We start from the raw sequence: 26681 nt of genomic DNA on the forward strand, positions 1-26681 counted from the left end.
AATATGTGAAAAATTAAAAAGCTGCATTAAATTAGGCATTTTGATGTTATCCAGACAGCAAAAGATATAAAGATGAGCATAGATGAGCATAGATAAAATAGATGAGTTAAAAGAAATAAAGTGTTAAAAAAAACCGCACTAAGTTATTATTTAAATCAATTTAGTATTTTAATCATTAAAAAATATGTACATATTTAATTTCTACAAGGTCAAGTGCAGAAGGTCAAACTGTAAGCACTACTAGAAGCGAGTGTATGTGCTCCTCTGTGGCGCGGGCTGAGCTCCGCCCTGCTGCAGCTGGTGACGGAGCTGCTGGGAGTACGGGTCCTCCAGAGATTTTACTGACACCGTCGTCTTGGGCCCCGTCTTCCACTCTATGCCGCTCTCATCCACCACCGAGGCCTCCACGGTGACGGTGTGGGTGCCCAGGATGGAGAAATTCAGCAGGAACTGGGTGCTGAAGTAGTCGTTATGGGGCTCGACACGCTGCTTGATCTCATTTGTTTTAGTATCTAGTGGAATCTGAAATGGGAAAAAAACTGTTTAAAACGTTTATACTGGTCAAACTGGTCTAATCTGTGCCATTTAATCCATCTAAACTATGTTGTAGTGAGTTGTCTAGTTTTAGAGATCAGCTGAGAAGATCTCTGACCTTTCTTAAACATAGTGAACTAGACAGCACCTCAGAGAAATCACAAGCTCATTACTCACAGCAACGCTAATGTCTATTAAGCTGCTTTGTTAGATACACGTTCTTCTGCTCAGTAATGAAAACATCCAATCAGCCAACCAGATAGCATCATCTCGATGCATTTAGGCATGCAGACGTCATCAAGACAACCTCTTTGAGTTCGAACTGAGCATCAGAGCATCAAAAGTTAAGGTGTATTTTTGGGCTTTTCGCCTTTATTTGAAAGTCGGGTAGTGCAGAGTAGACAGGAAAGAGGCGAGGAGAGAGCAGGGATATACGCAGCAAGGTGTCAGGGGTCGGACTTGCATGCAGAAGAGCATCTCTGACTGCACAACAGTGAAGCAAATGGGCTGCAGCTGCAGAACAAGAAACAGGAAGCTGTAGCTACAAATCACACGGGCTCATCAAAATCAATCTCTAGAAGCCTGGGAAAAAGTTGCCTGCTCTGATGAATCTCAGTTTCTGGTGTAACTTAAAAAAACAAAATCAAAAATCCACTTGACTGTGTTAAACTGGCACTCATTTGCAGTCATCTGTAATTATTACTATTGACAATAGTGGAAACTATATCCTGCAACATATATGTGGCTGGATAGTGTTTGGGAAATTCGTCTTTTAGAACCAATAACATGCTCTTTATGAGGACATGGAGACCTATTTTTATGATATTTAAGCAACAAAGAGAGAGTTTACAAATCTGTGTTTAGCATTGTACTCTGTCGCAACAATTGTAAAAGTGGCAATGAAAATAAGATTTGTGACGTCTAAGTTGTTTAAGTGTCAATACAACCTAAGTACATAAAAAAAACTTTGACTGAGGCCACACACCTTGTAGTCAGGTCCCGTCTTGCTCTGAAGAACTGAGGTAACATTAAGACAGACTGACTGGATCTTTCTGAAGAGTCCCGGAGTTGAGCCGTGCTGCACCACACCCTCCACCTTCAAGGTCAGCTGCTGAGTGTTCTGCACTGGGATTGGCTCGCTCGGTGTTCGCGGGGATGGTGAAAGGGCGAGCTGGAAAAAACACAACACACATAAACCTTCAGAGTACCAAAGGAAGAATGTCTTCCTTCCTCTGATGAACACCCACCTTATCGACCAAAACAGCCAAGAGAGATGTACACGTTAAAATACTAAAGTGACACTGTGGAAATGTCTCATGCGTTCCTCTTAGAGCGGGCTATTTCCTGGACTATTTCTTGGCTCGACGCACTGCTTTCCAAGAAGCCCAGCCAAGAAACAGTCCAGCACATAATCCCCATAAAAACACAGAGAGGTGATTTTACATAATATGTGAATTAGTGCGCTTTAGAAGTGCTGGCAGGCAGATTTTACCTCGTTTCCAGTCTTTGTCCTGAGCTGAGCCTGCCGTCTCCCTGTATTAGCTACATATCTACTCCTAAGCGATATCAATCTTATTATCCAAGTCCAATAAACAGCTAGCTTGGGGGAAGACAGCCTGTGGTGATTGTGCCTTAGAATATGCATATCATTATTGTGCTTTTCTCTTTAAACCAACTAAAAACAGTTACCTTGATGCTGGTGGACTGCAGCTTTTGGAAGAAATATCTCTGGAAAGACAGCGGCACCTTCAGCAAAGCTATGACAGCATCACAGAGACAGCTGGTGTGCTGAAAAAACAAGCAACACATTTTCATCATTTGCTCCCACTTCATTTTTGTCATTTCCATTTTTTCCCCCCAACCTTAAAGCAACTGAGTGGGGTCCTTTATGACCCTCGCTCTACTGTAATATGAAAGCTCTCCAATTTTTTTTTATTTTTTTTTTTAACCGGACTTCATCTATCGGTGCGACAGGTTCACGGAAAGTTATGTGAGGTAGTTTGCAACCCCGCAAAATTTGCTTTTTTTGCTTTTAACATTATAGATTTTGGTTGTTTGTCTTTCTGTGTTTGTTTATGAGATGTTCAAAAAGAACACTAAAATCCTAAGTTTAAATAAGGTAACACAGACTCTTTGTCAGAGCTACAGTATATGCAGACCATTTGTTGTCAGCCCCTGAGAACCCTTCTAATATTTGGGGTTATATTTCTAATTATTGTAATGTTTTCAGTGTTTCTACATATTCATCCATCCATCACCTCCCACTGATCCAACTCGGAGTTATGGAGACCGCCCTGTGACACTCTCCAGTCTTTCACAGGGCTAACACTGAGAGATGGACAACCATTCACACCTACGGCCAATTTAGAATCACCAGTTAACCTATCAAGCATGTGTTTGTCTGTGGGAGGAAGCCGGAGTACCTGGAATGAAGCCATGCACGAGTTTCTGCACAAACTGTGTGAAATATTACAAAACTGCAAACAAGATGTTTCTTTAGATTTTGTTAAAAAACATTAACAAATAACAGTCACGGACTGACTAAAGAAACATAATTTCATCCACACAATTTGGGATTTTTAACTCCTTTGTCTGTGGCATTAGTACCAGACCATCGATGATGAAGTACCGAGTGTTAATCTTACCAGATGTGAGACAGGAGGGTGTTTCTTGGTGAGGCTCTCCGCTTCCTCCAGCACGTGGTTAAAGACCGACATCATCCGTCGCTCATATTCGCTCTCCGTCTGGACCGACCCCACAGTGCCGTACTCCTGAAAACTACATTACAGAAACAGATGGAAGACATGTCGGGGGAATTCACAGAAGGGACCTGTTGCTGCAAAGCGCTTTCTCTACAGATCAGTCGAGTACACGGTCCAGTGGAGGAGCTTTTGTCAAATAAAATAAGGTGCATTTACTTTTATTACACTGTCATACATCTGTGTGCAGCTTATAAAGGGCTACCTCTACGTGTGATGCTGAAAGCTAAGAAAATAAAACCAAAATATAGAGGAAAAATCCTTAGTTTCACATTTGTTAGTTTGGTAAAAAAAATTCGATGACAAATTGCCTGATGAGGCACTGATGCACATGTTATCTGATACTCTGAAGGTCTACCAGTCTGTGAGTCTACTGCTTTAATGTGGTGGTGTTTTCATTGTAATATATGTGCAGATTTTCATAAACCTAGTCTTTGACACACGTCCTCCATGCAACAATAGCTAAAAACACTAAAACTACCACTGAAAGTCAAAAACTGGACTGAAACTAAACATATTCAAACAACAGAAGATCTGGACTATTCTAGAAGATACACCTGTGGTATCGTTTTGAAAATCTGAGGCAACTTCCTTCTCGAATGACTGCATTTACAAGATTTTCAGAAAACCTGATCGCTGAGATTCAAACTTGTCCGAGATTTTTCTAGATATGCCTATGGTATCAATTTGAGACTCCTATGTTGCCTCGTTCTGGAGTTATCGCATTCACAAACTTGGATATCCACATTGCCCGGCTGGCCAGCAGGGTGACAATAATGCCTTTTACGGCTGAAACAAAACTAAACTGAAACAAGAAATCTGGGAACTAAAAGTAAAGAAAACACAAAACTATAGTAAGTCCGGTACAGAAAAACTCAACACAATCTAAACTACATCCATTCAAATCAAATCATTTGTTGACACTCAGAGCAGCCCTCACCTGGCAGCCTGTGGGTCCAGTATCAAAGCTTCAATCACGTGGGAGACGAGCAAGCAGCTCTGCTGTTGTCTGGGCAAACAGTTAAAGAAAACTTAAGGACATGAGTTATGAGATGATATTTAAAAAAAAAAAAAAAAAAAGAGAGAAGGAAGAAGTATAAAAGTATGATGATGTGCGTTTAAGGATACAACTCCACATTGCGAAGGGTCGCATAATCTGCATCAAACGACGACTGGTGTAAGTCAGCATAGCGAGCAGCAAGACTTCTGAACTCATCCATGCACACCTTCATCTGGAGAGAAGAGAAACGCATCGCAGCTTCACAACTATGCTTTTATTCCTCTAGATAAAGCTAGGCAAATAAAATAATTCTACTGGCTTTTTGTCGTCCAGTGAAAAGATCCAAGTAAAACTGAGCTACTGACCCGGAGGCCCAAAAGGGAAAACTATATTGAACACTGACCTTAAATCAAATTTACCTCCTAATTAAAAGCAAATACCTCTTCAGCATGATGAACAATCTGCTCCAGTTTGCTGGTGCATTAACAGAAAGCCTAAATAGTGACCTTTGACATGCTGTAACCACAAATTCAAAATAAGTAAATAAATAAAAGGGAGTCCACTCCTCTCAGGCCAAAGTTCAGCATGTCACCTGCATTGAGATGCGGCCACAGCGTTGCAGCTCATTTCCTGAAGTGAGGGCGATGGTGGTTGCGATGGCGGGAGGAGGGCTGGTTTTCAGACTGTTGCAGGTACAAATGAGCTGCGACAAAGCTTGCAGGGTGTCGATCCGGAGCTTAATGAACTCGCACTGGAATGTGAGCGGGCTCAGAGGAGTGCTGGCAGCCTGCAGGGAGGGATTAATCAGATAAATAAGGACACAGCAGTTAAATAGTGGCGCGGGTTGAGTTGATCTAACGAGATTCTAGGTGAGTCACGTCATTAGCAGTTAGAGTTGCTTTGAAATCAGCTCTAATGGCACCCCTCTCCACACTGGCTATCAGCAGCTCTCAGCATCCTGTCACTGGTGATAGATAAACAGTATTAATGCTTTTTGACAAGCAGATGCCTGGCAGTTAACTGACTGTGAGGGAGGCGATGCCCTTTTGGTAGGAGCGCAAGGCCTCTGCGATGGCGCTCATGGCTCCGCTGTAGTCCCCGTCTTCCACGTGACTCAGGCACTGCTCAGCCTGGGAGAACTCCTTCAGGCTGCTCAGCCAGAAGTAGAAGTGCTCCGAGGCCACACGAGTCCGCACACACTGGTACAGCTCGCTGGAGAACTCGTGGCATCCCTGCAGGTGAACGATAAGAAAATAATCATCTTGCCGGAGATCCGAGGCACTTCGTGGCTGTTTGCAACACCGTTTTGATTCAAAGATCTCACCATGCGCGAGGCTTGCCGTGCAATGCGATACACCGTCCAGCCGTTAGCAACGTTCTCCAGCTGCTGTTTGATGACAGTCTTCACTTCGGCTGACAGAGACGACTGGCTTGCAACAAAAATCACTGTTGCCAAGGAAACCTGCAGCAGTGACAGTAGGGGGCGATGAGTGTGAAACTCTAGAAATCGGCGACATGTAAAGGCAGTAAAACAAGGAGGTAAATATTAACAGGATGCTCCTGTGAGGTTCCTCTACCTTCTATTAAAACATGAAGGCTAAATAAAACTGCATCATGTATCATTTAGTCTCCATACATCAGCTGATGCATGAACCCTCTCACATCTCTCACCAGAAGCTCCTGCTGCTTATCGGTGGACGAGCGACTGGCCACCCGGTAGAGATCAACCAGATCCCCCAGCATACCGTCCCCCAGCACAGGCAGGTGGGTGGCGATGGCCGCCAGAGCGTGACACATGAGAACACGAGAGGAGTCGCAGGACAAGTGGAGCTGGCCGAGCAGGAATTCCACTGCAGACTGGCTGAGATGGGGTCGACTTTTCAGCAGCTTAACCAATGAGGTGAGAGCTGTCTAAAGTTAAAAACAAGAAAATGCAGAGATGGGTGTTACTACAGCAAAATGTAGGTAAGGGTTGGCTGATGAGTTGAATGTAAGGAGAGGCATGGAGAAACGCTCCCAAAATAATTCTCACCTCATTTGCAAAGTTTGTGCAGCTGGTATTAAAGAAAAACATTTCTTTATTCTCTATTATAAATATACTAACACAGAGATGGATCCTCATATCAAACAAGACCAAAGCCTCAAATAATAAAGCCAAAGTACGCACAAGTTATCCCTGTGGCTTCAGATTGCTCCGTTTCTGACAGTTTTTCTATTCTTGGCTCTGTATGACGTAACTGTAAATGAATATCCTTCAAAAGTTATCTCACACTGCTCTGGTTGTAAGGGAAGCAGACACACCCACCTGCTTTTTAAACCTTTTGAAATGCGCCCAATCAGAAGAAACTGAGAGCCTTATATTTTCAATAAAAGGCTTAAGCTTTGCTTCACCGTAAATAGCTGGAAAACCCCAAAACAAATTTGATTACCAGACCTATCTACCAAGTCAACTGATTTGTTTTAATTTGCATAAGCCTACACAGTTCTACAGTTCACCAGTGACATCCTGGCAACCATCTGTCGCTAGGGAAAAAATGTGTATTTGACAAACAATTGTAAAAAAATTCCTTTTGATTGCTTTGGTTGCTAGCGTACTGCTATAGAGGTACTTTGACGGACTTGTCTACACACAGTGTCCACCTGATTTCTGAGCTGTAGTGAAACTGTGAAAAGTGTAATGTAAATTGGAAACAAGGAGCATTTGTCTTCAAAGTAAAAGTTGCGTCTGTTGCAACATGTTGGCTACAGTGCTGAGGCACAACTTTTACTTTAAAGTGAAACTTCTCCATTTCCAGTTTGTGTCACACTTTTTAAAGTTCTAATACTATTTGGCTAATAGTTAACGAGTATTTTTCAGGCAAACATGAAGAACTACAGGCAACGTGCGCTCAACCCAGGCAATCACTGGGAGATTTTTGTTGTGGCAGATCCTTCGCAACTACAGTGGGGCAAAAAAGTATTTAGTCAGCCACCGATTGTGCAAGTTCCCCCACTTAAAATGATGACAGAGGTCAGTAATTTGCACCAGAGGTACACTTCAACTGTGAGAGACAGAATGTGAAAAAAAAATCCATGAATTCACATGGTAGGATTTGTAAAGAATTTATTCGTAAATTAGGGTGGAAAATAAGTATTTGGTCACCTCAAACAAGGAAAATCTCTGGCTCTCACAGACCTGTAACATCTTCTGTAAGAAGCTTTTCTGTCCCCCACTTGTTACCTGTATGAATGGCACCTGTTTGAACTCATCATCTGTATAAAAGACACCTGTCCACAGCCTCAAACAGTCAGACTCCAAACTCTGCCATGGCCAAGACCAAAGAGCTTTCGAAGGACACCAGGAAAAGTATTGTAGACCTGCACCAGACTGGGAAGAGTGAATCTACAATAGGCAAGCAGCTTGGTGTGAAAAAATCAACTGTGGGAGCAATCATCAGAAAATGGAAGACATACAAGACCACTGATAATCTCCCTCGATCTGGGGCTCCACGCAAGATCTCATCCCGTGGGGTCAAAATGATCATGAGAACGGTGAGCAAAGATCCCAGAACCACACGGGGGGACCTGGTGAATGACCTGCAGAGAGCTGGGACCAAAGTAACAAAGGTCACCATCAGTAACACACTACAACGGCAGGGAATCAAATCCCGCAGTGCCAGACGTGTTCCGCTGCTGAAGCCAGTGCATGTCCAGGCCCGTCTGAAGTTTGCCAGAGAGCACATGGATGATACAGCAGAGGATTGGGAGAATGTCATGTGGTCAGATGAAACCAAAGTAGAACTTTTTGGTATAAACTCAACTCGTCGTGTTTGGAGGAAGAAGAATACTGAGTTGCATCCCAAGAACACCATACCTACTGTGAAGCATGGGGGTGGAAACATCATGCTATGGGGCTGTTTTTCTGCCAAGGGGACAGGACGACTGATCCGTGTTAAGGACAGAATGAATGGGGCCATGTATCGTGAGATTTTGAGCCAAAACCTCCTTCCATCAGTGAGAACTTTGAAGATGAAACGAGGCTGGGTCTTCCAACATGACAATGATCCAAAACACACCGCCCGGGCAACAAAGGAGTGGCTCCGTAAGAAGCATTTGAAAGTCCTGGAGTGGCCTAGCCAGTCTCCAGACCTCAACCCCATAGAAAATCTGTGGCGGGAGTTGAAAGTCCGTGTTGCTCGGCGACAGCCCCAAAACATCACTGCTCTCGAGAAGATCTGCATGGAGGAATGGGCCAAAATACCAGCTACTGTGTGTGCAAACCTGGTAAAGACCTATAGTAAACGTTTGACCTCTGTTATTGCCAACAAAGGTTATGTTACAAAGTATTGAGTTGTATTTTTGTTATTGACCAAATACTTATTTTCCACCCTGATTTACGAATAAATTCTTTACAAATCCTACCATGTGGATTCATGGATTTTTTTTTCACATTCTGTCTCTCACAGTTGAAGTGTACCTCTGGTGCAAATTACTGACCTCTGTCATCATTTTAGGTGGGGGAACTTGCACAATCGGTGGCTGACTAAATACTTTTTTGCCCCACTGTAATTTCATCCAGTGAGAACCAGAAACCTCCAGGAATCACCGTCAACAAGCTGCCGTTACACATTTCTGTCAGACAAATCCCTGAACCATGTACGCATGAGAAACTTCAATTGGTCCAGTGAGCAGGGCAGGAGTAACAATGAACCTGTAACTCTTAAAAGTCCAGCCAAACCAAACCAGTTTTCCAAATTTAAATTAAAATACATTGTGGTACTTTTTCAGATGTTTTATAATGTAAACTCTGCCTCCTCAGGGGTCTAATGTCTTACTTTCAGTGTGGCTTGTGCACTGGGGCTGTTGTCCTGACTGCACAGCATCAGAAGGGACTCCACTCCCAAAACTGTGTCCTGCTCCAGCTGTACTATATCTGAGGAGGGGGAGATGCACACAACAACAAATATTACCACACTGATTAAGAATTAAAAGCATCCACCAAATAGGTTATTGCCCAATCTAACTAACCTTTCTCTGGACAGGAAATGGCAATGTTGGTGAGCACTATGACCCCGTGAGCTGCTACTGCCAGGTTGCTGTGGTAACAGCATTCCTGTGCCAACTTAACCAGGTCAGTGAGCCGGGGTGGAACCAAAGAGCCACCTGAGAAGAAAGTTTTAGAGAATGGAGATCAGTTCAGAGTGGCATTCTTTGTTTCCTAAATGCAGCGATTTAAGCGTAAACATTACCTCCCACATTACTAAAATACTGTTTGATCGCAATAGTTCCAGAGAGGGTGGAGAGAACGGCCAACATCCCCAGCTTCAAACTGTTGTAGGGGATAGTCAAAGCACACTCGCACAGCATCTGCAAAGGTAAAAGCTGTTAGATTGCAGACAGATTTTAAACATCACAACAAACCTACAGTGCAACTGTTGCCATCTGGGGCTCTACCTGAGTGTTTTCTCTTATCCACAGGTGAGGAGCCTTTTTAGCCAGGAGCTTTAAATCGTTAACTGCAAGTCTCTTCACAGCTTTTCTCGGATCATCTTTTAGGTACTGAAGGAGGAGCTGCAGCTGCAAACAGATTAGGAACCAAATCAGAGGTTCACCACAACAAACCGAAAGAAAGGAGGCATTGCTGTGTGCGAGCAAGTTGGGTCTACCTGCTTGGGGATATCTATGAGGGAAGAGGCGGCCAGCTGGGTGAAAGTATGCAGGGAGACTATGACCATGGGGGTGGAAGGATAAGAGTTCACCAGATGCTGTAAAAGCTCTCTGCTGCTGGATGCCAGGCTGGCGTCATGATGCATGTGCTGCAGCATGGGGATCAACTTCAGTTTCAGTTCCACAGGAGTGTCTAAACCTGAGGTGGAAGAAAAGATCAATGCAAACGTTATGTAAAAGATGCAGATGTTATCTGCTGGGTTATATTTGGGTTCAGCAAAATGTGTATTTGCAGTCTTTTGTGTTTCTTTTTCTCTGTGATTTCAGCATGAAAAAAAAAGAAAAAAAAAAGAAAGAATAGCTGCACTCAGTTTAGTGAGTAAACTAAAAACAAAAGACATCAGTAATAATGAAGCTTTGAACCACGACAGCTCTCGTTTATCTTCACGTGATCTAAGACATTTTAAATACAGAATAAACATCTTACCTTGAATCATCTCACTAACTTTGTTGCAAATACCAGCTGCAAAGTCTCTGAAAATGAAAAAGAATTAATTAATTAAAAAGCCACACCACAATTAGATCATCTAAAACATCATCCCATACATCAGAGCTCACTTTTAGTCATCGTTTCCTTACTTTGACTGTGCAGAGAAGCTTGCGGCAGCAAAGATGGCTGCCTCGACTTCCACATTGTCGTGAGAGTCCAGGCTTTGGCGAATACTGTGGTGGGCATTCTTCCTCTCTGGGATGATGGAGGCCAAACTACCAAGCATCCTGAACACATAAGACAGCAGGAATTTTCTTTTGAAAAATCTGAGATGACTGAAAAAGACTGTGCACAACAAAGGTGAAGAAGAAAGTGCAGGCAGGGCGGAGTGGGTGGAGACTAGTATTGGGGTAATTTGATGAAGATGTTACAATTCTCACAGAGAATGCACAGGATAAGAAAGGAGGGACACCTCAGGTTGAGCATATTGGAGTAAAAGTTAGAGAGGCAAGGCTGAGATGTTTTGGACATGTGCAGAGGAAGGACACTGGATACACTGCAAAGGATGCCAAAGCCAGGCAAGAAGGCCACAAAGGAGGTTTGTAGATGTAGTGAAGGAGGACATGCAGAGGGTTGACAGAAGAGTGTGCTAGAGTCAGATGCGCCACTCGTGTCTATTCATGATTTCACATTATTACCTCAGAGTGATGGCTCTGGCCACAGGGTCATTACTGTGGATGACTGAAAACACCCGTTTAACAAACTCATCCACATTGAGAATCTTCTCCAAATGTTTCTCACTCTGTTGAGTCACTTTGAGTACACAGAGACGTAGAAAGTTGTTACTGGAAAAGAGAAATAAGCTTCTATTAATAAAGATGTTTGTGGCACAGTAAAGCTCATCTTTAACTTCTCGCATCTTCTAAATACATCTTAACAACTTCAACAACATTCTATTAAAAAGTGCATAAGATGCACACCTTTATTTATTTAGGCACTTTTGAATAAAATTAAAGTTTGAAAAATCCACTTAAGTAAGAATAGTTTGTTTCTTATTCTTTCTTAAAGTGAAATAAATTCACTTCCCCCCCCCAAATCCTCTTATTTGGAACCTTCTCTCTCTCTTTTCATACAACTTTTTTATTTCTTTTTTTCATGAAGAATAATTATAGTTTGTTTATTTTTAAAACCTTACTCACACCAACCATTTTTCCTCTGTACTTATATCTATTCACACTTTTCATACAACACAATTACACATTAACACGCCTGCCCTCAATGATCAGTTTACTGGGTATGCTTAGTTTAAAGTATCTTGTACTTTTAAAGATTGATAAACATCAAGTTCATTAGAGACATCAAAGACACGCAATTAGACATTAAATATAAGAATAAAATCTATTATCTGTTATTTTTTGGTGTTTCAGAGTTTATTTTATTTTTGCATTAGCTTGAGAGTGATTATGTGAACTGCATGACGGCTTAGGCTTGTGGTTAAATTGTACGCTGAATTACTAAGAGATGTTATTAAAATTTTCTCTACACTCTGAAATGCATTCGGATGCCTATATTAGATTCAGCTATAAAGAAAGTGGGAAACAACTGTCAGTAAAGTAGCCTTTAACAAATAAATACATAAATAAATGATCATCTAAAGCAATAGTGATGTGCGATACCACTGATTTCCTTTCCGATCCGATACCAAGAGAGACGTCTGTCTCGCCCTAGCAGCACCTGTCCCTGTCCTCCTCTTCAGTTCGCCTCAACATAAGCTTATCATATTCTGTGATGTGATTTACTCCGAGGTGTTTGACGAGGTCAGTGGTGTTGCCACAACAACGTGTCCACACAGGACTCTGTTTGCGCTCAACCATTGTTGTGAGTGTGCACGCCAGGGGCTGCGACACATTTATACAGCCGTATTCCGCATATGACTATGAAAGGCGTAAGAGGAAGTAGTTCCTTCCAAATTAGACGATCCGAATTGTATAGTTTCTTTCCACTGCGTTCATTTTAATGGAAATCTACAAATTTACCCCAGAGTACTAAAATATCGATATTATAATATGAGAATCGATTCTAGAACATAAATTGCTGGTATCGGAAGAATCGATATTTCAGTATCGATCCGCACACCACTATAAAGCAATCATACCCGAGCCTGAAGATGTCTGCTAGTTTTAAAAATGCAGAGTTGATGAGGATGGGAAAGGGGTACTTCTGGAAGAGTTTGGGGAACAAAACCACAGCCTCACACTGCTCACCGAGCTTCCCCGACCGCAACCCTGAAAATAAAGGAATTTCTCCAGTCACAACAAAGCAGGAAGTTTCCATATAGTCCCTAACACTTAACACATGACGAAAAACGACACACCGGATTAGAACACAATCAATGAACCATTTGCTAAGTCTTTAGCCAGCGAGCTAACACACCTTTGTCCAGCTCCATGAGAGCGGAGTTAGCGTCGAGCTCCTGTTCGCCATAACAAGCCTCTGACAGGAATGAACGTGCGGTGGAGAGCGACATTACTGTGCAGTTTTTACTCCTTAAAAGAAGATACACTCATGAGATGTTAGCATTTCACTGTTCAGGCGGCATTCAGGAAAACATTGAGGATACAGAAACAGAACATCCGGTCTGGAGATTGACTTTCATAATAAAACGCCAGTTGTCATGGTCGCAAGCTAACAAGCTGTTTTAGGGACTGTTGTACTTAAAAATATATATTTAAGTTAAATATCTAAGTGAAATATGTATTAGTATATTATTCTAGTATCTCCTTAGCGTCAAATGATAGATTATGGATGAATAGGTAACACCATAATACTCTAAATAACAACAATTACATTGGAGACATCAAAGTCATGGTGACTTTTAAACCTTTGTTACTTTAGTGCTTCTGTTGAAAAAAACATTTTACGTGTGATTTTCATAACTTTTGTTGCAGTCACAGATATTCAATTTCTAGTTCAACACTGCGCACAACCTGAAATTGTGTGTTGTCACACAACTTCCAATTATACTTGCACCACTAAATGCACCATCTACATGCAGTTTGGCAGTGGTTGTATACACCAAAGTGTATTTACTAAACTAACAACTGTCTAACAGGATAAACATGCTATGCAAAGAGGGAGTTTAATCGTTTTAAAAATATTTATTTATGCTGAAGGGGCGTCTCCTTCTCCAGTTATGGTGGGAAAGTTTACAAAGAAAGCGGAAGCAGAAGCGCTCCTGCCCAGGAAGTCGCCGTTTCCACCAATGGTTGCGCGTAACGCAAGTTTAGCGGGGAATTCAGTCCTTCTGCTCGGACGATCTCTTCGCGGGAAATAGTACCCCAGCTTCGGCACAGAAAGCGGACCGGCAGAAGCTTGACATCGAGGAAAACGTTACGTTTTTATACAAAAGCCTTTGGATCGAGTTGTGCTGCAGTGCAGGGATGCTTTTCCGCTCAGTGGTGGACAGAGGAGTGGGCAGACGGAGGCAGAATGGTGAGACAGGGATGGGTTATTTGCACGGCCATGGCTGGGCTTTAGCTAGTCTACCATGGAAGATAATGCAGTCTAACATCTCTGCTTTATGTTTCGAGGAGTCATGCTGCCAAGAGGGCTCCTAGAGTATCATTTGCACTTGCTTTTCTTTTGCCTTCAGTGTGGACTTTAACGTTTAATTCTACTTTCTTCGTGAATGTCTTTGTCGGGCTGTTCAGACTCCAACTGGTGGCACACCAACAATATGTCCTGCCTTATAACCGTAGTACATATTAGGACAGTTTCTCATATTTTGATTGGCTTTGGTTTATACAACTCAAGAGCAAGTGAGAAGACAAGCGTGCCGATCTATGCTCGTAGGTCACTTTAATAGGTACACCTGGCGAGTTGGACCCTCTTTTGTCTTCCAGGCGTAGATTCAACAAGTTGGTTAAAGCATCCCTCAGATATTTTGATTCATATTGACGCGATGGCATCACACAGTTTCTGCATATTTGTCGACTGTACATCAACGATGCAATGTCCTGTTTTACCACATCCCAATGGCTTGAGATCTGGCGTCTGTGGAGGCCATTTGAGTAAAGTGTGCTCATCGTCATGTTAAAGAAACCAATCTGAGAGGAAGTGAGCTCTGTGACACGGTGTTATCCTGCTGAAAGCAGCCATTACAGCCATTAGAGAAGGGTGTCACGTAGTAAAGGGTAATGTATAGAACAATCTGAAGTAGGCCAGGCTACTACAGACTACCAGACTAATGGAAAATGGGAAGATGTTTGAGTATATTGTGAAAATATTAAAGAGTTATTTATAAAATAAGAGCCTCACTGTTACCAGTCTAAATTCATTACCCATACAGGTTATTATAGTAAATGGTCCCAAAAGGAAAAAAAAAAACTCAAAATCTTCTGGTAATTCAAAGAATACATCCTATTTTTTTCCTGTTAAATAAAATAGGAATTTGCCCATTGATTCATTTATAATGAAACCCAGCTAATTTTCTGTTTTTTATTCATTTATTTTATTTTTAATGGTGTCTAGTACTTATTCTGGTATAGTATAGAGAGATTTAAAATGAGTCAAATCTCTGGACCGTTAGTTTGGACTCTCGTGACGTGATCAGTTCACAAGTACAAACCAAAAATCCACATTTATGCATTCTTTGACATTTTTATACGGCCCGGTTCTGGCCCCTGGGCTGTATGTTTGACACCCCTGCATTAGAAAATCGGTACACCGTGGTCAGCAACAACAGGTAGGATGTGGTGTTTAAATGATCCTCAGCTGGTACTCGGTGTGCCAAGAAAATACTCCCCACGTCATTACACCACCAGCAGCCTGAACTGTTGATACAAGGCAGGATGGATCCATGCTCTCATGCTGTTTGCATCAAATTCTGAATTTATTTTCCAAACATCACAGCAGAAATCGAGACTTTTCAGAATAGACAATGTTTTTACAGTGTTCTGTTGTCCAATTTTGTTGATCCCATGTGAATAGCAGCCCTAGGATCCTGTTCTTGACCTACAAGAGCAGCAGCTGGTGTGGTCTTCTGCTGCAATGACTCCAAGGTTCAATGTGTTGCATGCTCAGAGATGCTCTTCTGCATATCTTAATTGTAACAAGTGATTATTTGAGTTACAGTTGCCTTCATATCAGCTCAAAGTGGTCTGATGATTGTCCTCTTAAATCTGCAATGCTTTTTCTGTTAGTTTTACTGCCGTGTCTCATTGATGTCCTTCCTCTGACCATGCATCATTCTCTTCAGCTCTCCCTGCAGATCCCTGGTCCAGGTACCCTCTGAGTTCCCTGCTTGAAGGCTACCGATGCGTCCGACATGATGAACATATCTCCTATGGGAACCTTGGCGACTCTGTGCCACCGTTTGGATTAGCTTTCTCCTCTGGTAATTCATTTGTGCTTATCATTGTAAGTGCAGAGAGAGCAAGGCCCTGTTGTCATTAATCTGTCTAACTGCAGTGTCTCTTTTCTCCTGTTTGTTTTCAGCCAGGGACCTGCAGAACATCCTCGCAGCAGCTAATGAAGAAGGCATTGTTAGGCTCTACAACACAGAGAGCCGTGAATATCCACTTCTTAAAGGTATTCTTGTGACTTGTGTTCATAATTGCCATGCCATGTATTTTGAAATGTCGGTGGCTAAAAGTGTGTTAACCTTGCAGCATGGCTGGCTCATGAGAATGCTGTCTTTGATATCGCCTGGATGCCAGGGGAGCCTCAGTTAGTAAGTGCAAATTCATTCTGTTTAGTCAGAGAATTGCAGAAAGTCAGATTTTTTTGCGTCACCCTCAAATGCATGACTCATGTAATTGCATCTGCCTTACCTGGGATTACTAATTTTTGTTTTTTTTATTGTTCTTTATTTTGTTGGAACCCATTAAAAACTCTGAAGCCTTTTCTTATTATGCTTTGGTCATCTGTGATCTCTTCAGGTAACTGCTGCGGGTGACCAGATGGCCAGGCTCTGGGATGTGAAGTCTGGAGAGTTGTTAGGCAGCTTCAAGGGCCACCTCTGCAGTCTTAAGTCTGTTGCATTCGCACCAGAGGAGAAAGGTATACCTTTTACTGAGCTAACACTGTGTTGGCTGTGCATTGATGATATATTGTTGTATCATGTGATTAATACATTTTCTTTTGTCACACAGCTGTGTTTTCTACTGGAGCCAGAGATGGAAATATTATGATCTGGGACATGAGGTGCAGCAAAAAAGGTATTGATCGGAACAGTAATAGACAATTTAGCAATACATTTTAAATCATATCTTTAGCCACTTTGTTACTAGCAGCCTGTTGCAAAAACACTTATTTTTTCCTGTTTCTTTAGTTGAATTTATGAAAAATGCCACGACAATAATCAAACTTATGTCTTTCCCTCAGATGGTTTCTACAGACAGGTGAACCAGATCAGCGGAGCTCACAACAAAGCAGAGACCAACCCTCCCTCTAAAACGAAGAAGAGACGGGGCGGCATGCGCGGCATGGCTCCGAGCGTGGTGAGTTTTCTCGACAATCAGCCGTTTAATGGAATGAAAAGAGCGATGCTGCAAATGGAAATCTAATCTTTAGCTACTCCATCTTATTTGCAGGACTCCCAGCAGAGCGTTACAGTGGTTTTGTTCAGGGATCAGCACACCCTCATCTCTTCAGGAGCTGTTGACGGGTAAGAAAAGAAAAGCTTCTTGTCACCTTTTTCACATTTATAAGAGCCGTTACCAGACATTCTCGATCATTTTCTGTCTCCTTCAATTCCCTTTATCAGAGTAATCAAGATGTGGGATTTGAGGAAGAACTACACTGCACACCGTCATGATCCTGTACCCCTGCAGACATTTCCGTATCCAGGTTCTTGCACGCGGACGCGACTGGGTTAGTTCCCTAACATGCCAAGCATCACCTTTACCTGAAATGTGCAAATAACACACAAATAACCCAGCTGTCTTTTTGACGTGCTGCAGGATATTCCGGACTCGCTCTGGACTCCGCGAGAGCCAACGTGATGTGTAACTGCACAGACGACAGCATCTATATGTTCAGTGTCTGCGGAATAAAAACGACACCAGGTAAAGAAGCTCCTCGCTCTGGCTCAACAGTGCGTGTATGTGCACTAGAGTAGAATAGGTCTTTTTTCCAGTCACCCATTCATCACTAGATGGCACTAATGCACTTTGTTATGGGAGCAAAGCATCCAGCAGCAGAAGCCTCTTGATGCAAATAAAAGCCATAGATGCTTTGTTTTCTACTGTTACGTGTTAAAGTCTGATCTGAAGTTCTGAATAGCAGTGGGTTAGGTGGTGTTTGACAGGTTGCAATACAGGAAACCATTTCAAAATGCATCATGACAGTTTTTAAATGGAAACGAAAGAGGAAAGTGTTACTAAATGTACAGAAACTAGAGGAAAGTTCAGCATTTCTCTTTTTATTGTTATATACACAGTACTGTACATTTTATCCTTTTATTTGATTGTCCTTAGACTTGTTTGTTCTCTGATCTTTGTGAATATTTTGTCATTTTTAAGAATTATGTTTCATCCACAGTGGCAGTTTTCAGCGGTCACCAGAACTCCTCGTTTTATGTAAAGTCCAGCGTTAGCCCAGATGACCAGTTCTTGGCCAGCGGCTCGAGTGACAACCACACGTACATTTGGAAGGTGCGTTCTCGGTTATATTTTACCTGACGTAATAAAAATTGCTTTATTTTCACTCTGGGGGTTTTCTGGTGTTGAGGAACTGCAAATTTAAGGTTTTTGAACATTTTTGTTACATTTCAGATCTCCAATCCTGAACTTCCTCCCATGACGCTTCAAGGTCATAGTGAGGAAGTGACGTCTGTTGCATGGTGTCCGACAGATTTCACTAAGGTAAGACGTGAGTGGTTATACAAGTATGAACACTGCTGTGAATTGGAGGAGTTTTAATGAGCCGAGAAGCACCTGAACCAGCTGCACTTTGCTGGAAGATGCGGGGCGCTCTGACTTTATTCGATTTAATGAGCTTCTGTATAAAGCCCTCTGCTCTGTTGGCAGATTGCTTCCTGTTCCGATGACCACACCGTGCGCATCTGGCGACTTCACCGAGAAAATGATGAAGTACAGTCATCATTAGGAGAGGCTAACCTAGTAGGCCATGCACGTCCTAAGATTCTCCCAAGTAAGTGCTTCACCTACAATGTATTCTTGTGAAGAACTACCATATAGTCATAAAAGCGTAGAGGTTTCACTTACAGTATGTGCATGTGAATTTGTGCTTCATCATAAATCACTGCTGTCCTACAGTTAAATACAAAACATGATCACATCTGGACTCACACTACTTTATTCTGCTGTTAAGGGCCTTCCATTCCAGCTGAGACAACCCCTGCCAAGCCCCAGAGAAGAGTGAGCCTTGGTGGCATAGCCTCACCTCAGCCTGCAGCCTGTGCTCCCAGTGGAGCCGCCCTGCCCCTTTCTTCCAGCACCACTACACCCAACCGCTCACAGGACGCTAAAACTGCAGCTGTTCGCCACAGAACTCCGCCCACTATCAAACAGTGGTTGTCCCCAAGCAGCAGAACTTCCGAACAGGCTGGCTCTCCGGCCCATCGGGTGCTGAGCCAGTCTCCCCAGAGCTCTGCAAGCAGCACGCCCCCCACAGAACGACGGGCCAAACGCAGGCTGGAAACCGGTGACGGCTCTTCTTCGAACTGTGAGGTCACTGAGCAGTGCGACTGCGTTACTGAACTCTCTCCTGCAGCCAAGAGGAGCCGGACCCTCTCTGGTGTTTGCTGCCCAGCTCAGGAGAGCCCAGCACAAACAGGCTGCCACACAGAGGACAACAATGCGGCTTCATCCAGACAGACCGACAAGGAGAACTGCTCTCCCAGAGGAGTGAACTGGCTGTCAGTGATGAGCCAGAAGCTGAGGAAAGGTCAAAGAAGCCCTAGAAGTCCCAAAGACCCCAGAAGTCCCAGTGCTGCTAAGAAACAAGAAAGCAAGACACCAGCATCACCAGTAAGTATAAAACTCACAGGTTTGGGAGTGGATTAACATTCTCATCTGAAATTATCCTCAAGTTTGGTGCTGTGATGCAAGGGTGGTGTTATATGTAGTTCAGTTATACTGAAACACAATTGGCAGCCGATGAGGTGGAGATTTTAAACCGCAGCTGCCCATCAGCCACCTACGGACGCTGCTTGTTTCCACCTCCTGCTACAGCTGCTGTAGATGGTGGAGTCGAAGCAGATATGATGCCATTCCTTAAATGATTCAAGGAGATTTTCAGCAAAATATTCTTTAAGGACAAGGAACCCATATCAGCACATACAGCAGGGGTGTCAAAAATAAGGTCCGGGGGCAAAAATCGTCCCAGCACAGAGTCCTGTCTGGCGACACCGAAAGGCTTTGAAAAGTGAATGAGTGCATGGATTTTAAACTCTTATCTGTATTTTTAGAGGTTTTAAAGCTTTTCCTATTGATAAAGAGCTCCCCCGTAGCAATCCATACTAAATCAACTATTACTATTACTCAACCTAAAAGTAGTTAAGTAATAGAAAAACAATTGAACACCTGTTTTTTTTTGTTTTTCTTAATATATGTTTATTCCATAGAAAAACTGCAACGCAATGGTCATTTTTCTTAGTCTTAAAGACAGGGATGAAATATTTAGTTATCAAAGTGGGCTATATGTAGCACACGATGTAAAATGAGTTTGACAGTCCTTACATACTGTAGGCATTGGCACTGATATGTCTGGGTGATTATATTTTTATTAAATGTGGCATCCATGCATGTTGTTTTAGCTTTTAAGATGATCCTTTGTTTTTTTTTCATTTCTGTTTTCCAGAATGTGTGCACCCCTCCAGCCATGAAGAAAATCTCCATGTATTTCACAAAAAGGCCTTTGGATTGACCTGGTTGTACCAAACTTGGTGCTTTTCTTTAAGAGGGTTTTATTCAAGGTGGTTTTTAAGTGGCACCCAAAAACTATAAGCCTCTTAAGATCACTGATTGCTGAGATCAGAAGAGATCAGTCACTGAACATTTGATGGTTTGGATTTGACATCCAGGGACTGCTTTCAATTTTATATTTAAATATGTTCTTTTTTTTTTTTCTTTTTTCTTTTTTATGCCTCCTACAGAAATTTCTGGTGCTGTGCAGAATTTCTGGCTGGCGACTAAAGTTGCGAATATGAGTACTTCTAGAGATGCTTCAGCATTAAATCGAAGACTCCACATTTAAAAGGCTGATTAGATTTTAAAAAGTTGATCCTCAAGTGCAGAGAAAAGCATTTGTTCACAGAACAATTTAAAAAAATCTAGTTATTTGGTTCATTTTGTTAAACCTTTTTATGAACCGCACTGTAAGCTGCTCACAGATCAGCTCTATAACATTTGTAAGCCAGCCATCTAAGTCACGTGTTTTCCGTGTACGAGTTTGCTCCTTCATATCGGAGTTGCACACGCGGTTTGCAATAGATTTTTTCCTTACTGAGCAAATTTTTGACTTGTCTATATGTACAGAAGAACCAATGAATGATGCTTGATTTATTTGTATTTAATTGATAAATCTAGCTGTAGTCAAATTTTATTAAACAGTTTTCTGCCTGTGTGTGTATTTGTGTGTATGTGAGGGACAGAGAGGGTCTGATGGGGAAGTGGTGAGAGTTTTAGTCGAGGTAATTAAAAGAGAAAATCTAAAGACTGAAAAACATTCAAACCTAAAAAATTAAATCTCTATCATCTCACACTTTTCTTTAGCTCCCTGCAGATTCGTGTGATTAGTCATGATTCGTGAGATTAGTGTTTTACAGCTATTTTGTTCCATTTGGACAGTTTTAATTTTTTTACTTAATTATTTTTTTTCATTTTGTATTCCAACTATAGAAATGGTTGGAAGACAATGCCAGAAAAATTGACAATCACTGCCTCTGCCCCAGAGAGGCAGAAGGGTTGTTTTTAACATGTATGTGTGATGGTAACTTATTACAGCAGCTGTGGTAAAGACTTTCAATGAAGTGACTTCCTCTGATTATAAATGCAGCTGAACTGAAGAGCACACAAAAGCATGATAGGTGAGAAAATGGACAGTAAGTTATTAAAGAAAAAAGATGGTATACTGGTATTTGATGGTAGTTACTTAAATATTTGACTTCTGTATGACTTTCAGTCTCAGATCACTGTGGAGGAATTTTTGCACGCTCTTCTTAACTGTGTCACTTCAGTTCATTGAGGTTTGTGGGCAAAGTTTATGCACAGCATTTCAGTCGGATTGAGGTCTAGACTTTGACTGCCGCTGTGCTCCTGTTACATATCACAATTTTGGCAAAACGTTAGCAGTGAGACAGATGGCTTCACACTCGACTCTATAATACTTTGATTTACAAAGGAGTTTGTGGTTGACCCAATGACTTCAAGGTGCCCAGGTCCTGTGGTTGCAAAACAAGCCCAAATCACCCCCCACTCCGCCATGGCCATTGATAGTTGGTAGGAGATGTTTGTCCTGATATGGCGTGTTTGCTTTTCTCAAAACATGATGCTGTGCATTATGGACAAACCTCTGCACTTTGGTCTTGTCCATCCAGAAGACATTTTCCAAAAGGCTTGAAGTTTGTTCAGATGTAATTTTGCAATCCTAAGCTCTGCTACTATGTTTTCTCCTGGTATGGTAGCACTAATTGTACTGCCATGAACTTTAACATTTAGCATGCTAACTGAGACCTGAGATGTAGCTCTAGGTGAATGTGTAGTTTTCTTGAGCATTGTAGAGTCTGACCTTGGGGTGACTTTGCTGGGACGTCCACTCCTGGGAAGATGTTGGTATTTCTAAATGCTTCGCTTTATGAAGTGCAATTGATTGGTAGCACTACTTACCCTCTAAATTCCCGTGGAAACAGTGAGGGACTGCATAGACTCCTGTAAGAAAAAAAAAAAAAAGTTTTAAACAATGTTTTGGATCTTTTTTTTTTCTAATGAAAAACTTGTTAACACTTACTGTTCCATTTCCATTATAATAGCAAATAATTAATAGGGAAAGAAAATGGTAAAAATCTACTACAAGATTCATCTAAATAGATAAAAAGATAAATGACAATAATTAACATTAAGGATGTTAATTATTGTCATCTTTATACAATCCATATTTAGAATTAGGCCAAAGTTTTCAGGACTTAGCTCTATGGCACTCTCTTTCATAATTTAGGATTTTAGAATACATTATTCTAGATTTCTTTTATGTTACTTTTGATGTAAGTGTAGTGATAAAAAGAAAGCTTTCTTCTTGTCTCTATTATAGACAAAGTAAATGTACTAAAATAGAAACCCAATTTCCTGTGGAAAGGCCCTTATTTTAGGGTTTATACCTGTATTTTATAAACACACACAGCATGTAATGCGGAAGGCATCGATTTAGGGAGTGATACAGGCAGGGCCAAAGCGTGTGTGAATTCTTGAATAACATACAGTTATTATCAGTTTTCCAGGGTGGAATGACTGAACAGCATACATCTTTTAATGACCTGGGTGCACATGTTTGAATTTATTTTGGATTTTCTCTCGGGGGTCAGGAGCGTACATACAGGCTCAAATATACACTTAAATCTTTTAATAAGTTTTCGGTGGGAGAAACGTTTCGTCACTCATCCAAGTGACTTCTTCAGTCTCTTTGTTATCCGAGTTTTTCCAAATGCAATATCCCAGGATCTCTTTTTTTTAATCCTAAAACAATCTGTGGCTAAAAACTGAAAGTATAAGTGGGGTACTTCGCAAAGAAACACACGGCGACAAATGGAACTCTTATTATATTATCTTATTATTATTTTGAATGTATTGCTACGAGACGTGTGTCAGTTTTTGTTTAACGCTACTGCCTGTACCGCATCACCTATTTGTTTTCACATGTCACATGTTCAAGTCCCGCTTTCTGCGCGGCTCGATTGGTTTAAAAAGTTCTAGTTTTTTGAAATTTTCGCCTCTGATTGGCTGTTAGCAACGTCAATCAGTGACGTGCCCCCGTCAGCGCTCCGCAGTCAAGCTCACAGACACACAGTGACGGAGCGGCTTCGCTGGGAGTGTTTACGGCTGCCTGCTTCAGCGCGACATCCAGTAATTTGCTGTTTTTCACAATACTCGGTCTTTATCGAGGTCGTGCTAGCGAAACAGTCTCACACGATTCATTCGGAAGTGTGGCGAAAGGTGAAGTTTCTCTTAGGTGGATGAGGCTAACTTTCAAGCGCTAAATGAGTCGACGAGCGAAATTTAACTTCATCGATCGCGGATAAATTTTTTTCTCTCAAAAACACACTCAGCAGAATTTTGTCTAGGATTAAACCAGTGCTCGGAGACGCGGACTGTGTGTTTTACCGAAGAGCTGCAAAAAATTAACGGGGCAACTTTCTTTGGTAACTTTTCCCCCCTCAGCAGCGGTGCAAATTGTTGTAACCGTCAGCTAATTTTAGCAGGCTAGCTAACTGTCAGCTTAGGTCTACTGTAGACAGCTTCAATCCGGCAATGCCTCTCTTATGTTTTGCAACAGGTAGACGTTTTTCGATCATAATGCAGCAGTAAAAAGAATGTCAGAAATTTAGAAGCTTATTCTTGTCGTGTTGGTCGCTCCGTGCTGTGTAGTGTGGGCGGTGTCGTGTGACTAAATTCGTATTTTTTCGTATTTTGAAGACTATCCCCCCTCCTCCGTATTTCATAGAGCAAGATAATGATGCAGTCTTTGGGCACAGCTTAACCTCCGTACCGACCGACCATGTTGGATCATACAAAAATAACACAAACCTTCTGATGTGAAAAGGGGAAGGAAGCTTTTCGTATGACCTAGGAGATACAGTGCAAAAAGTGTCAAGGTAGTTTTTTTTATTTTTTTTTATTTTATGCATCAAAATGTCGGCCATCTCCGCATCAGAGAAAGTGGATGGGTTTACGAGGAAGTCCATGAGGAAGGCACAGAAGCAGAGAAAATCCCAGGGCTCCTCTCAGTATCGCACTCACACCGCTCCGGTCGAGCTCTCCCCGCTGCCGCAGCTCAAAGGTAAGAGGATGAAGGGGTCCGCCGCTTAAAATAGTCTGCCTGTCATGACCGCTGTGTGTGTGTACACTGCCGGATCCACTGCAGGTACACTGTGCATGCAGCCAGAAATGCATTACACATTTTAAAGCTGGCCTGTATTCAGAAACCTGCCAAAAAATAAAGCACACCTATTAACACTTGCAAGCAGTTTGTAAGAGTTGACCAAAGGGTGTTTGAAAAGGCTCTGTGCCAAAGTATGTTACATTGGTTTTGTATTCCTGGACAGTTTTGTCAGTAGTTGTATTAACATCTCTCGACCCATTGTTTTGTTTTTTGTTTTGTCCTTGCTGGATGTTGTGTAATGACAAATGCACATCCCCAGAGCCATGTTGTTCTAGTGGCTAAGAAGGATTTATGTATTTGCGTCAAGGTGTTTTGAAGGATCAGTGTCTCTACACCTGATGCACTGATTGGAAAATTCAATTTGGCTTTGATATAAGTTTTTGACTTGTCACGATTTTAGTGTTTATTCCTTGTCTTGTACACACACAAAAAAATAGTTTCCTTTTTTTAAAGTTCAGCCAGTACAGCTCTTCATCACTCTACTGTTTTATTTTATTTTTTTGGCAAGCACGGTCTGTGTAGGGTCTCAGTCAACCAGGCCACGGTAGTCTTGAGGGTTTGAAAAAGAAGGCATCTCGACTTCTTTAGGTTTCTGAAGAGGTTTCGGCTTCCATCCAAGAGGCTTCTTCAGTTCTAAAACAACGAGTCCTGGGTAATTAACCCCTAGTGGGGACTATCCCCTTTGGAGCTGATTCTGAGCATCACGTTGACTGACATGATCAATAGTGGGTCAATAACCCTTTTGTCCTCACAAACCTAAAGAAGTCCAGTTACCTTCATGCATTGCATTTTCAAGCTTGTAGGCAGCTGGTTCACAATAATAATAATAATAATAATAATAATAATAATAATAATTGATTGCATTTATATAGCGCTTTGCAATTCCACTATTCATTCACTCTCACATTCACACACTGGTGGAGACAAGCTACAGTCGTAGCCACAGCTGCCCTGGGGCAGACTGACAGAAGAGAGGCTGCCATATTGCGCCATCGGCCCCTCTGGCCAACACCAGTAGGCGGTGGGGTAAAGTGTCTTGCCCAGGGACACAACGACCAGGACAGAGAGCCCAGGGATCGAACTGGCGACCTTCCGGTTACAGATGCGCTTCCCAACCCATTCTGGCCCATTCTGAGCCACGGGCGACCGTGGCTCAGAATGGGCCTTTGATGGGTAAGAGTTTGTCTTGCCTGACTTAACAGAATTTTATGTGTTTTTTTCCCCTGTTATCTCTGCCCCTTTGATAAACAAATATAATAATTTAAAATATCTGTTTATAAGTTTTCAAATTCTTAAAAATATGAAAAAGAATAATACCAGAAGCTTACAAACAGACTAAATTAACTTTATTTTGTGTTGCAGGGGTTGATATTACAGTAGGACATTTTATATTGTAATTTATAAAAGCAATAAAGATTCAGTTTTTCAATCAAGCTGATGACTGGTAGCCAGATTTTCTGAAGGAGACCTGCTTTGTTTGACACGGGTGTAGCACATTTTCTAATTCCTTCAGCCACCAAACTGGTAAGTTGGATGTATCTCAGACTTTTAAGATTGTAGCACAATTTTTCTTGCTAACATTGTCTATAAAGCCTGAGCTTCACAACGACACTTCACGCTATTCAAATCAACCACCCCAAACAGTGCTGTAAGAGGGGCAAAAGGAAGCACCCTGGTAAACGCCTTGATAAGTACCTCAAATACATGAACCCCCCAAAATCTGTAATCTGTTACACTGCACAAACTGATGAGATGGATTTCATTGCTCAATTGGACATTTCACACACAGCGGTGAAGTGCTTTTGAATAATCTGGTTGGAGAGAAGTGTAGGCTGTGGTAAGTTTTGAATTGTCTGTGCCATTTATAGAGAGAGCATGAATATTTCCCAAGGATTGTTAAGGTAAATACCATCTTATTTGATATACCAATTGGTAAGCAAGGATGTTCCTGGCCCATACAGATATTGACTTGATATCTCTGTGCAACCCAACAAAAAAGTGACAGCAGTTTGGCACTACAGACTGTGTGGTTGTCAGTAAATATTTTAGTTTTGATTATGAAATCAGTAAGTTAAAATTTACTTGAGAAAATTAAGAATCAACTTCCTCCCACAACCAGTGACTGTCACCCAAA

The 26681-nt window shown here is 41.8% G+C and overlaps 3 protein-coding genes across 3 annotated transcripts in view; 2 read left to right on the forward strand and 1 right to left on the reverse strand.

Annotated features, from left to right (window-relative positions):
- Nucleotides 1-143: 143 nt before the first annotated feature.
- On the reverse strand, nucleotides 144-13072 carry ints7 (integrator complex subunit 7). The gene is made up of 20 exons (XM_040018004.1): nucleotides 12863-13072; nucleotides 12585-12714; nucleotides 11128-11274; nucleotides 10579-10716; nucleotides 10427-10473; nucleotides 9939-10138; nucleotides 9727-9849; nucleotides 9522-9639; nucleotides 9301-9435; nucleotides 9108-9205; nucleotides 5965-6204; nucleotides 5618-5755; nucleotides 5319-5525; nucleotides 4886-5080; nucleotides 4422-4525; nucleotides 4234-4302; nucleotides 3180-3312; nucleotides 2224-2322; nucleotides 1520-1705; nucleotides 144-522 (listed from the first exon to the last, which is right to left on the reverse strand). The coding sequence occupies exons 1-20, from the start codon at nucleotides 12954-12956 to the stop codon at nucleotides 241-243; spliced, it is 2883 nt and encodes a 960-aa protein (XP_039873938.1). The 5' UTR covers nucleotides 12957-13072; the 3' UTR covers nucleotides 144-240.
- A 567-nt stretch (nucleotides 13073-13639) lies between these two features.
- Nucleotides 13640-20388, forward strand: dtl (denticleless E3 ubiquitin protein ligase homolog (Drosophila)). Its single transcript, XM_040016889.1, has 15 exons — nucleotides 13640-13921; nucleotides 15687-15824; nucleotides 15926-16018; nucleotides 16099-16160; nucleotides 16369-16489; nucleotides 16582-16647; nucleotides 16814-16929; nucleotides 17023-17096; nucleotides 17196-17302; nucleotides 17392-17496; nucleotides 17972-18084; nucleotides 18205-18294; nucleotides 18460-18583; nucleotides 18764-19422; nucleotides 20255-20388. The coding sequence occupies exons 1-15, from the start codon at nucleotides 13870-13872 to the stop codon at nucleotides 20318-20320; spliced, it is 1986 nt and encodes a 661-aa protein (XP_039872823.1). The 5' UTR covers nucleotides 13640-13869; the 3' UTR covers nucleotides 20321-20388.
- Nucleotides 20389-23418: 3030 nt separating this feature from the next.
- Nucleotides 23419-26681, forward strand: part of ppp2r5a (protein phosphatase 2, regulatory subunit B', alpha isoform) — a 55805-nt gene continuing 52542 nt past the window's right edge. The window contains exon 1 of the mRNA XM_040016891.1: nucleotides 23419-24445. Coding sequence (XP_039872825.1) covers nucleotides 24298-24445 — 148 coding nt within the window. The 5' untranslated portion in view covers nucleotides 23419-24297. The remainder of the gene's footprint in view (nucleotides 24446-26681) is intronic.

This window comes from Simochromis diagramma, unplaced genomic scaffold (assembly GCF_900408965.1).
Source record: "Simochromis diagramma unplaced genomic scaffold, fSimDia1.1 OVJJ01000802.1, whole genome shotgun sequence".
NCBI lineage: Eukaryota > Metazoa > Chordata > Actinopteri > Cichliformes > Cichlidae > Simochromis > Simochromis diagramma.

Excerpts from the sequence above, each read along its gene's own strand:
- ints7 (XM_040018004.1), bottom strand. The coding sequence starts at position 12,956 with ATGTCGCTCTCCACCGCACGTTCATTCCTGTCAGAGGCTTGTTATGGC. Across the intron at positions 10,139-10,426 it reads AGTTAGTGAGATGATTCAAG|GTTTAGACACTCCTGTGGAA; the intron begins GTAAGATGTTTA and ends CTTCCACCTCAG. Across the intron at positions 3,313-4,233 it reads CTGGACCCACAGGCTGCCAG|TTTTCAGGAGTACGGCACTG; the intron begins GTGAGGGCTGCT and ends TCTGTAATGTAG.
- dtl (XM_040016889.1), top strand. The coding sequence starts at position 13,870 with ATGCTTTTCCGCTCAGTGGTGGACAGAGGAGTGGGCAGACGGAGGCAG. Across the intron at positions 17,497-17,971 it reads CGGAATAAAAACGACACCAG|TGGCAGTTTTCAGCGGTCAC; the intron begins GTAAAGAAGCTC and ends TTTCATCCACAG. Across the intron at positions 18,295-18,459 it reads GTCCGACAGATTTCACTAAG|ATTGCTTCCTGTTCCGATGA; the intron begins GTAAGACGTGAG and ends CTCTGTTGGCAG.